Source organism: Marmota flaviventris, chromosome 10, assembly GCF_047511675.1.
Source record: "Marmota flaviventris isolate mMarFla1 chromosome 10, mMarFla1.hap1, whole genome shotgun sequence".
Classification (NCBI taxonomy): Eukaryota; Metazoa; Chordata; class Mammalia; order Rodentia; family Sciuridae; genus Marmota; species Marmota flaviventris.
The window spans coordinates 118,058,363-118,068,966 of NC_092507.1; the positions used below are offsets into that span (position 1 = coordinate 118,058,363).

At 57.1% G+C, this 10,604-nt stretch overlaps 1 protein-coding gene across 1 annotated transcript in view; it reads left to right on the forward strand.

Annotated features, from left to right (window-relative positions):
* Positions 1-10,007, forward strand: part of Iqgap3 (IQ motif containing GTPase activating protein 3) — a 38,629-nt gene extending 28,622 nt beyond the window's left edge. The window contains exons 27-38 of the mRNA XM_027920990.2: positions 347-487; positions 1,790-1,874; positions 2,279-2,511; positions 2,831-2,963; positions 3,088-3,190; positions 3,783-3,909; positions 5,603-5,690; positions 6,472-6,684; positions 7,141-7,307; positions 7,548-7,649; positions 8,119-8,227; positions 8,842-10,007. Of these exons, the coding sequence (XP_027776791.2) occupies positions 347-487; positions 1,790-1,874; positions 2,279-2,511; positions 2,831-2,963; positions 3,088-3,190; positions 3,783-3,909; positions 5,603-5,690; positions 6,472-6,684; positions 7,141-7,307; positions 7,548-7,649; positions 8,119-8,227; positions 8,842-8,955 (1,615 nt within the window). The 3' untranslated portion in view covers positions 8,956-10,007. The remainder of the gene's footprint in view (positions 1-346; positions 488-1,789; positions 1,875-2,278; positions 2,512-2,830; positions 2,964-3,087; positions 3,191-3,782; positions 3,910-5,602; positions 5,691-6,471; positions 6,685-7,140; positions 7,308-7,547; positions 7,650-8,118; positions 8,228-8,841) is intronic.
* Positions 10,008-10,604: the final 597 nt, after the last annotated feature.

A 10,604-nucleotide genomic window follows, 5' to 3' on the forward strand; every position in this document is an offset into this window, starting at 1 on the left:
CAACTTAGCAGGACCCTGTCTCAAAATAAAAAATAAAAAGGGCTGGGGATGTAGCTCAGTGGTAAAGTGCCCCTGACTTTAATCCCAAGTTCCATACACACACAGACACACCTCGATGGGCAGTCCCCTTATTTCCTCTGGTTCCCTTTAGGAGTCTTGACATAAATTCTAGGTTCTCCATTCCTTCCCACACTCTCCAGCCTCCCGTGGGTATGCTAACTCTTCCTCCCCTGCCACACAGTTCTGTAAACCTCCCCGAGTCCTTAGCAAGTCAGTGTGAAACCCTGGTGTGGGGAGAGAGGCAGCAGGAAGGTGCTCCGGCTTTACCTGGTCTCTCTGCCCACAGCCGTCTCCCCTATGACGTCACCCCCGAGCAGGCCTTGAGCCACCCCGAGGTCCAGAGAAGGCTGGACATCTCCCTGCGCAACCTCCTTGCCGTGACTGACAAGTTCCTCGTGGCCATCGTTTCTTCTGTGGACCAAATTCCGTAAGTAGGACTGCTGTGCCACAGGCTGGGCACTGGATGCCCAGGGCAGCCATCAGGGGAGGGCAGAACTGGACGACAGCCCGAGGGAGGAAGCCAGAGAGGGGAGTGAGGCTGGAGGTGCCCGAGCGGGCTGGGAGCCACTGCCAGGGTGGAATTCAGCGGCGGGTCTGTCCCATTGGAGGTCACGGGAGCCAGAGCAGGGAACCTGAGATGATGATGGGGACATTACTGTCTGAGCAAATGGGGATCAAATGGAACTCTTTGATCCACAAAGTCAAACAGAAGAAACACTTCGAAACAGTAAAGCACCTTATAGTTTTTCCCTTCTTAAAATTTAGTCAATAAAAGCTTTTGAAAGTCGTCTGACTAGAGCTGAGTATGGTGTTGCACATTTGTAATCCTAGCCGCTTGGGAGGCTGAGGCAGGAGGATCTTGAGTTCAGAGCCAGCCTCAGCAACTGAGCAAGGCCCTAAGCAACTCAACAAGACCCTGTCTCTAAAAATATATATAAAGAATGGGTAGGGTTGTTGCCCCTGGGTTCAATCCCCAGTACCAAAAAATTTAAAAAAATTAAATTAAATTAAAATAAGCTAGAAAGGACAAGAGTGGTCATTGCCACTTTCCAGACCAGAGAACACACCCTCAGAGGGAAAGGAAAGAGCCTGAAGTCTCCGGCTGGTGAGCAGTCGGACTGGAGTGTCCACTCCCGTTCATTGACCTCCTTGGGCAGGCCCTGCCCCGGCCCAGACAGGCCCCTCACAGCTCCTAAGATCCCTGACAAGATCGGCTGCCTCTGGGGCTGGGCCGTGGCTCAGTGGTAGAGCACTCGCCTAGCACGCGTGAGGCACTGGGTTCGATTCTCAGCACCGCGTATAAATAAATGAATAAAATAAAGGTCCGTCAACAACTAAAAAAAAAAAATATTTTAAAAAATAGAGCCTCCTGGGTTGTCTTGGGACAGTGTTGTGTCTATGAATGCCAGATACCCGAGGGGTAGGTCAAAGCCTCCCTGGGGAAGGCAGGGGATAGGTGACCTGGGTATTCTGGGAGGAGCCGGGAGTCTCAAAGAAGAGACTCTCCAGCCGTGTTGGAGGCAGCGGGAGAGCTTTAGGAGATGACCAGGCCCTGTCTCTGACAAGGCTCAGAGGTGTTGGAGGATGGCCGCAGGGGCCTGCCTATGGAAGTGGAGGGACGAGGACTGGGCTCAGCTTTGGTGAGGCTGGGAAGGCAGAAGCGGCCAGACAGCCAGGCCACGCTGTGGCCAGGGATGGCAGAAGCAGCAGACCTCCTGCTTTTCCCCAGCTACGGGATGCGGTATGTGGCCAAAGTTCTGAAGACAACCCTGGCGGAGAAGTTCCCCGATGCCACAGAGACTGAGGTCTATAAGGCAAGTGTCGTCCCCCCCTCCCCCTCCTGAGCCCTGCTGGCGCTGTACTCCCCAGACAGGCAAAGGGACAGAGAACCCTGTGCTGTAAAATCTAAGGAGGAAATGTGCTCCCCCCTGTGAACCGAGCCTCACCCATCAGCAGGGCTTCCCACGACAGAAAGGAACCCAGAAAGGAACCCGGGCCTGGGTGGCTTCTTGGGAGACGTGGGTTCTAGACGCGCCTCCTGCTCAAGTTTGATGCATGACCTTGAGCAAATTGCCCACCTGCTCTGGGTCTGGTTTCTTCTCTGCCGAGTAAGGGTTTGGCCCAAGTGGTCCCTTCTAGCTACGAGGGCTGGGAATATAGAGGTGTAGCTGTGAGGGTGGCCTCTGGGCGTTTCTGGGAAAGTGTCCTCTGCCCTTAGGTGGTGGGGAACCTGCTGTACTACCGCTTCCTGAACCCCGCTGTGGTGGCTCCTGACGCTTTTGACATCGTGGCCCTGGCAGCGGGCGGTGCCCTGGCCGCCCCCCAGCGCCATGCGCTGGGGGCCATAGCCCAGCTCCTGCAGCACGCGGCGGCTGGCAAGGCCTTCTCTGGGGAGAGCCGGCACCTGCAGGTGCTGAATGACTACCTGGAGGAGACACACCTCAAGTTCAGGTCTGGGCCTGGCATCCCATTGCTCTCTGTCCTTTCTCTCCATTCCCACGGTCCGTGGCCCACTTCTCCCCTGTGGAGAGCGGGCAGGGGCCAGGCGGGGGCCAGGCGGGGGGAGGACTGCCCAGGGGAGAAGGGAGGGCTATATTAGAAGAGGTTGGTTTGAGTGGGACACTGGGACAGAGCCAGGGCAGGAGCTGAGACTGGAGAGTCAGAAGTGGTCCCAGCAGTCGCTAGAGAGGGTCAGGGAAGGAATGACGGGGACAGAACACGGTGGGGATGCCAGCCCTCCCCATCTCACTTGCCCTTTCTCTGGGGACAGGAAGTTCATCTGCAGAGCCTGCCAGGTGCCAGAGCCAGAGGAGCGCTTTGCGATGGATGAGTACTCAGACATGGTGGCCGTGGCCAAGCCCATGGTGTACATCACAGTCGGGGAGCTGGTCAACACGCACAGGGTGAGGGGCCGGGACTGAAGGACACCGGTAGGTGGGGAGGGGTTGGAAGCCCACGGTGGGCAGGCTGGTCCCAGAAGGAAGGCCTTGCTGGGTCCCTGCAGCTTCTGTCCTTCCTCTGCCGCAGCTGCTGCTGGAGCACCAGGACTGGGTCGCTCCTGACCACCAGGACCCCCTGCACCAGCTCCTAGAGGACCTTGGGGAGCTGCCCACCATCCCTGACCTCATCGGTGCGTGCCCCCCTTGGCAGCTGGGACCTACCAAGAAGGAGGGACAGGAAGGGGCAGTGGGAAGGCACGTGGGCATGTCTGCTCAGCCTGGGGTGCGTGCCAGCAGCTGGTGATGTCTCCCTCCCTCGCCTCCCTGTCCTGAGGTGGACACAGGCCTGCAGACTGACCTGGAGAGAGTGGACAGATCCTAGAGGGACCCACTCCCATTATGTCGATGGCCAGTTCAGTCTTGTGCAAGAGACGTGGAGGGACAGGGCCTCTCTGTGGGTCTCAGAAGATTTCTCTGATAAGGAGGAATTTCAGGCTGAGGAGTGAGAGGAGGACATTTCCAAGGGTAGAGGACGGAACGAAGGGGTTGGGGGAGAGCAGGGGCACCAGGCTGTGGGGGGGACGGCCCAGCCCCTGCTCTGGCCCCCAGGGCTGAGGTGTGGGGAGCATCACCAGCAATGCAAGGTCCTTCCGTGGTGCTCAGGTCGAGGGTATCGTGTGGAACCATGGGGCAGCCCGGGAAGGGCTCCTGGGAGAGGGTGTGGGGAGCCCGGTGCTGGGACCCCATCTGAGCACTGTCCCTCTTGATCCTCAATCCACCCAGGGGAGAACATAGCTGCAGATGGGCACGTGGATCTGAGCAAGCTCGAAGTGTCCCTGACACTCGCCAACAAATTCGAAGGGCTTGAGGCAGAGGCTGACGACACCAAAGCCCAGAGCCTGCTTCTAAGGTGGGTGTGGTGGCCCCTGCCCCCCCTGAGACCCTCCCTGGCCTTGCGCCCCATACTGTGGTTCCACTTTCCTGTTGGCCCGTTAGCCTGTAGGAGGTGCTCCCTGAAGCTCAGCTTGAACTCCCCTTGCTTCCGTCTCAGCCCTCTGCCACCTTAACTTCGTGCTCGGGTTATAGCTGAAGAAAAGGACAGTTCAGAAATGGGCGACAGCCAAGCCTGTCACCCCAGCTGCTCGGGAGGCTGAGGCAGGAGGATCTTAAGTCCAAGTTCAGCCTGAATAACTTACCAAGCTCTTGTCTCAAAAAGAAAATTAAAAGAGAGAGAAAGAAAAGAAAATATAATAAATCAGTCCTTGGTAGAGCGCCTGCTAGTTTACACGAGGTCCTGGGTTTGATCTCCAGCACCACACACACAAAAAAAGGGAAAAAGAAAGGTTTAAGCAAATCCTATAAATTTAAATAAGACATTGCCTTAGTTGGGAAAGGTGGAGCATGCCCGTAATCATAGTGGCCTGGAGGATCACAAGTTCAAAGCCAGCCTCAGAACTTAGTGAGGCTCTACGCAACTTAGGGAGACTCTGTCTCAAAGTAAAAAATAAAAAGGGCTGGAGATGTGGCTCAGTGTTAAGCACCCTTGGGTTCAATCTCTGATACAAAAAAAAAAACAAAAAAAAACAACCCATGACTTAAAATAAAGAAAGGGTTGGGGAAATAGAATGCCCCCAGGTTCAATCTCCAGTACCCGCCTCCAACCCCCCCGCAAAAAAAAAAAAAAAGATATGGACAACAAGCAGAGTTCAAATGTTGTGCTATCTATACAATTTTTGTAATAAGAAAATTTTTTGTGTGTGGTACTGGGGATTAAATCCAGGGATACTCTACCACTTAGCTACATCCCCAGCCCTTTTTATTTTGAGTCAGGGTCTCACTAAGTTGCTGAGGCTGGCCTTGAACTTGTGATTTGCCTGCCTTAGCCTCCTGAGTTGCTGGGATTGCAGGCAGGCCCCGCCGTGCCCAGCCAAATTCTTTTTAATGTCAGCATTTAGGACAAGCTATGGGTGGTGGTTTCCCTCTTCATAGCTAAGGCAAGGAACTCAGTAGGTACGAGTCTCCTCCAAAGTCCCACAGGCCGTGGGTGAGGGAGCTCACGTTCTCATTCCCATTACTGTGATAATAAGGACGGGGCGTGGGGCTTTTCTTCTTCACCCCACTTCTGCAAGAGTAAGGCAGGACCCCAGCAGGACTGGGCCGGTCACCTGGGCAGAAGAGGAGCCAGGCAACCAGATAGTCTCCTGGCCAACGAGGCAGCCGCTTCCATTCACTTATTTGCTCAGTAAACGAGCCAGCAAGGCCTGTGCTTGGTCCTCATCAGAGCACATAGTAGGGTGGGCTGGGGAGAACACAGCCACCAGGAGAAGGGGGTTCCAGGTACTCTGAGAGCGCTGCAGAAGGGACACCAGGGCTGCGAGGAGGACGTGTCCCTCAGCCGAAGGACTCTGAGGAAGACACTCTGAGGGAGAGGTGTCCTTGGCCACACCCCTCTCCCCCCACCCAGCCCTCACTCTCTCCTTACCCCCGAGGGCCCCAGACAGCCATGATATGGGACAGGGTACGCCCACCCTGTGGTTTCTGCCACTCGTGTCCAGACCCTGTCCTGCGTCTCCACTCCCTTCCACCACTCCTTCCCTCCACAGCACCAAGCAGATGTTGGCCGATATCATACAGTTCCATCCTGGGGACTCCCTCAAAGAGATCCTGTCCCTCCCGGCTACCGGAGAGCAGGTGAGTGGCCAGGTGACCAGGCCAGCCCACCCACAGCTTCTGCCTCATTCACCCACCTCACTCCCTCTGCACTGCTGGTTCGAATGGCTGGCTAAAACAGGTGCCCGGCCTGCCCGTGACGAGGGCTCCGAGGGCCAAGCATCTGCCCTCCACCCTGAGCAGGCTGAGGAGCCGCCTTGCCTCAGGGTGCCTCAGGTTTCGGGGTGGTGGAGGCCATGTCCCTCCCACTCCCCCCACTGAAATGAGCTTTCCTGTGGGGGTCTGCTGTGCTGGGGCTGCAGGGGGCATTCCAAGAGGTACTTGGAAGAGTGCAGAAGGGTTTCGCTCCCCAAATGACGGCTGCAGACAGGAGAAGGTGGGAAGTGGGTGGGGGCTGGGACCAGCTGGAGTAAAGACAAAGCCGGGCTCCCCAGACGAAAGGGGGTGATGGCAGTAGAGGCAGGTCCTCAAGTAGAGCAGGGAGGGAGGTGCCCCCACACCCTGAGCAGCACAGAGCTCCATGGTTGGGAAGTCACAGCCATGTCCATCCAGATGTTTTATGCTGCAGCCTCTGTCTGGTTCTCCTGGTGGCCCCTCTGTCCTGTGGCAGTCCACGAGGCCTGTCCGTGTGTCACACCAAGTGTCAGGATGTCACACCCTGATGTTTTCCTGCTAGGCCCTTTTCCACCACTGTTCCCCCCAGAAGCTAGGCTCTGGGGGTGCTTTCCCTGGGTTGCTGGGGTCCCCGGCCTGTCCTAGTGTGGGGGAAGAATGGCGCCCCATCCAGCATCTCTGCCCCTAGGAAGCAGCCCACAAGCGTCTCATGTGCCGGCGCCAGGCCTGTGAAGCCCAGACCCCCGAGGCTCTGCGTCGACACCGCTCCTTCACGGCTCACTCCCTCCTGCCCCTGGCAGAGAAGCAGCGGCGTGTCCTGCGGAATCTGCGTAGACTAGAGGGCCTGGGGCTGGTCAGTGCCGGCGATGGCTATCAGGGACTGGTGGATGAGCTGGCAAAGGTAATGACCTGGGTCTGAGTTCTGGGTATCTGCACGCAGGCATCTGTGTATGTGCGTGCGAATGCTTGCACACACCTGTACCAGGTATCTGCACACCGACATGAGGGGTCCATGGGCAGGCCTGTCCCTGGTGAATGCTACCCAAAATTGTCACCTGCCAGAGGAAGGACAGGGTTCTTTTCAAAGAAAACGTCCTAAATTTAGCCAGGGAAGGGGATGTTCTTACAGTTCTTTTGCTAAAAAATGAGGGGCCTAGAAACCAGTCAGAGTCGCGAATGCCTTAAGGGCCTGGGATGGCATCCTCGAGATTGTCCTCCTAGGAAAAACAGCTGGAAATCCGCCTCTTCCTGCTCTTCCTAACATCCTCCCAGTGAGTGTTTCACAGCCTGTGTCAGGCCCCAGGGCTGTCCAGCCAGGAAGGGCCAGCTGACCCCCTCCCTCGGTCCCAAACTCCAGGACATCCGCAACCAGCGCAGGCACCGGCAGCGGCGGAAGGCAGAGCTGGTGAAGCTTCGGGCCACGTTCCAGGCCCTGAGCACGAAGACGGCCTTCTACGAGGAGCAGGGCGACTACTACAGCCAGTACATCCGGGCCTGCCTGGACCACCTGGCCCCCAGCAACAAGTAGGTGCTGCCGTCCTGCACTTGGAAGTTACCTGTGACCGCTACCCTGCCCACGCCCCCCTCTGCCCCTGTCTCCCGGTTTGGAGCTGGGAATCTCAGCACAGCAGCCCCCTCCTTTGTCTCCCACCCTGAGTGAGGCACCTTCCTCGGGCCTCGTTTCCTTCCTGCATCCCGGGGAACAAGGGTCCGTGGTGCTGGAGAGCTTGTTGGATGAGTTCTTTGGGTCCTTCTTTTCATCAGGAGCTCCAGGAAGGGGAAGAAGCAGCCGTCTCTTCATTACACTGCTGCCCAGCTCCTGGAGAAGGGCGTCCTGGTGGAAATCGAAGATCTCCCCACCTCTCAGTATGTGTGTTTGGAAGGCAGGATGTCAGCCCTTCCTGTCCCCTGTTGGGGACGGCTCTGGGCAGGGCACAGGGTAGCAGGGAAGGAGGAGCGTGGTCCCTGCCTTGAAGGAGCCACTCGCGTGATGGTGCAGGCAGGGCACCCCAGAGAGTCGAGGACCGTGAACATGGTGCAGGACGGTTCTGGATGGACTCGGGGTGCTGGGAGTGGTTCCAGAAGTGAGGCCACCAGGCAGGATCAGCAGGACAGATACCCTGTGAGCAGATGCAGACCTGGGAGAAGACAGAGCTGCCCCCAGCCCACCCGGCCCCTGCTCCACCCTCCCCCCACTCCACCCACCCAGGGAGACAGACGGGAAGACTGGGCTCTGGATGTCGCACACTGTCACCCAGGAAGAGAAGCAGCAAGAGCCAGGTTGTAGCTCTGGAAAGAGGCCATGGGTCCCTGTTTTGAATTCTGTTCCCGACAGCTTCAGAAATGTCATCTTTGACATCACCCCTGGCGATGAGGCAGGAATGTTTGAAGTCAACGCCAAGTTCCTAGGTGTGGACATGGAACGATTCCAGCTTCACTATCAGGTGAGGGGACACTCCATGACCCTCAGGACACCCAGTGGTGGGCTTTAGGTGCTGGCCTCAAGAGGATGGCCCCCCGACTTCCCTAGGCCTCATGACTTCAGCTTGGCCCTCCACCCGATCAGCGGGAGGTCCACTGCCCTGACACAGACCCCAGCACTACCCATCGGGGACAGTGGAGTGGCTGGTGGTGTCAGAAGCAGGTTTAGTGTCGGAAGCCCTATCACGTGTACCTCATTTAGTCCCCTCCGCTGCTCTGAGGCGTCATCCCTGGTTTACAGTCCCTGGGGCTCAAAGGTCAAGAAGCCAGCCTAAGTCAGAGCCGGTGTTCAGGGAAACGGGTTTTAAATCCAGATCTTTGTGCTCTGCCATTTTGCCTTTTGAGTGAAAAGACTGATTTCAAGCCCCCACTCTGCCGCGTTGCTGCTTTGCCCAGTGACCGCACCCCTCTCGGCCTTGGTTGCCTTGTTTGTGAAGTGGGTTTTCAGGGCCCTGTCTCAGTGGCATTCAGCCAGTGCCACCTGTGGCGAGGGAAGGCTCCCACAGTTGGCAGTTGGAGGCTGCCTGGGCCGCAGCCAGAAGCCCTTAGCCGCCCTGCCCTGCCCGCTGCTTCCCAGGACCTCCTGCAGCTCCAGTATGAGGGCGTGGCTGTCATGAAGCTCTTCAACAAGGCCAAGGTCAATGTCAACCTTCTCATCTTCCTCCTCAACAAGAAGTTCCTGCGGAAGTGATGGAGGCAGTGGTGCCACGCCAGACGCCCTCTCCTTGCTGGACGTCCTTCCTCGACACTATCCTGCTACGGTCCCCGCAGACATGCCCAGAGTCAGGACCGGGCAAGGCTCAGGGACTCTCCCCCTAGTCCCGTTGCCAGAGTCCGCCTCCCTGGCCACACAGTATTGCTTCTTATGGCGTAAGTGGGCCTGGCCTCTGGGTCTGGCTGCGTGGCTCTTACCACACAGGACCAACCCGTGACCCAGCCAGCAGGGGATGAACCTAGGGCTTCCATCTTTCCTAGGAAGGCTGCTGCTCTTGGGTCTGCCACTGCCTCCCAGGGTCACCCCAATATTACAAGCACTGCCCCAGCAGCCTGATTTCCCCTCTCCCTGCCTTCTCTCTGCAGACCCTCAAAGCCTGGGCCGGGCTCCATACCCTGCCTCCCACTCCATCATCAGGGGGTGGTCCTGCCCTAGCCTGGCCACGCTGCGGCTCAACACCACAGCACACGTTCCGACCCCTCGCCCACACCCCCGCAGGGACCAGGGAATGCAGTGTTTATGGGTGCCCATGTGGCATCGTTGTCCTCTGGGGCAGGATGGGCAAGGTGGCCTTCCATGACCCTCAAGCCTCGCCGTGCTTATGGTCTGTTTACATGTGGGTCCCTGGGGTATTTATTTTCTCTCCCATCCTTCTGCTCCAAGCCAGTGTACAGCCTTGATCACGATTTTAATTCTTTCATCTTCTTGAGCTCAAAGAAAGACTTCTCATTTGCCCTGTTCAAACCAATATCCATGCTGGTCTTTCCACCTGGTGTTGCAGTCACCTTGGGTCAGGGCAGTAGGGTTCCTGCTGGTGTTTAAAATCTCGTTATCTCAGCTTCCTACGGTACAAAGAGCCGTCTCACTTTTCCCTCCCACCCTCAGGACTCTTATGCCTTACAGCTGTCTCCTCAGGTTCTACAGATCTGCAGGCTCACTCTGCCACTCTCTGTCCACCCCACCTCTCCCAACTTCCTGTCCCTGTTGCCCTTCTGATTTCTTCTTAATAAAAGCAGCTGTCAGCCTCACATCTGTTGTTAACCCCTGATTTCATTTCCTGCAGAGTAGGCCTCAAGTTCTGGGCTCCGCTCCCCCAGCCCCCTGCCTGCCTCGGGTGTGGACCCCCTCTGCCTGCCTGAGCTCGCAAAGGCTTAATGAGATGTGGCACTTGTCCCTCTCTTCCCTCCCCCCAGGGACAAAGAAGAGGAAGGAATGCTTAGGTTTCGATTCTGTGTTTTTGGCCACTCAGAACACTAAAGCTCGGAGAAGAAACCGGCCCAGGCTCTTCCCACACACTGTGCCCACAGTTCCAGCAGGTCCCTTTCCCGGGGCCTTGAGTGACAATACCAAAGGTGCCTGAGCCACACTCTTTGGGTACTGCAGGTCCTATGCTGTGACCAAGATCCCCTTTCTGCTGTCTCCCCTGCATTCGGGAAGCGAGGAGGGGCACACACACACACACACACACACACACACACACACACACACGACACCTGCCCTGACATCTGAACTCCCCACAGCCCCTATTGGGCACCCACGCTTGCCTGGCGCAGCCTGCCTCTCTCCACTTTATTCCGTTCTGTCACTCAGGATCTGTCTTGCTGTCACATTCAATCTCAGTCACA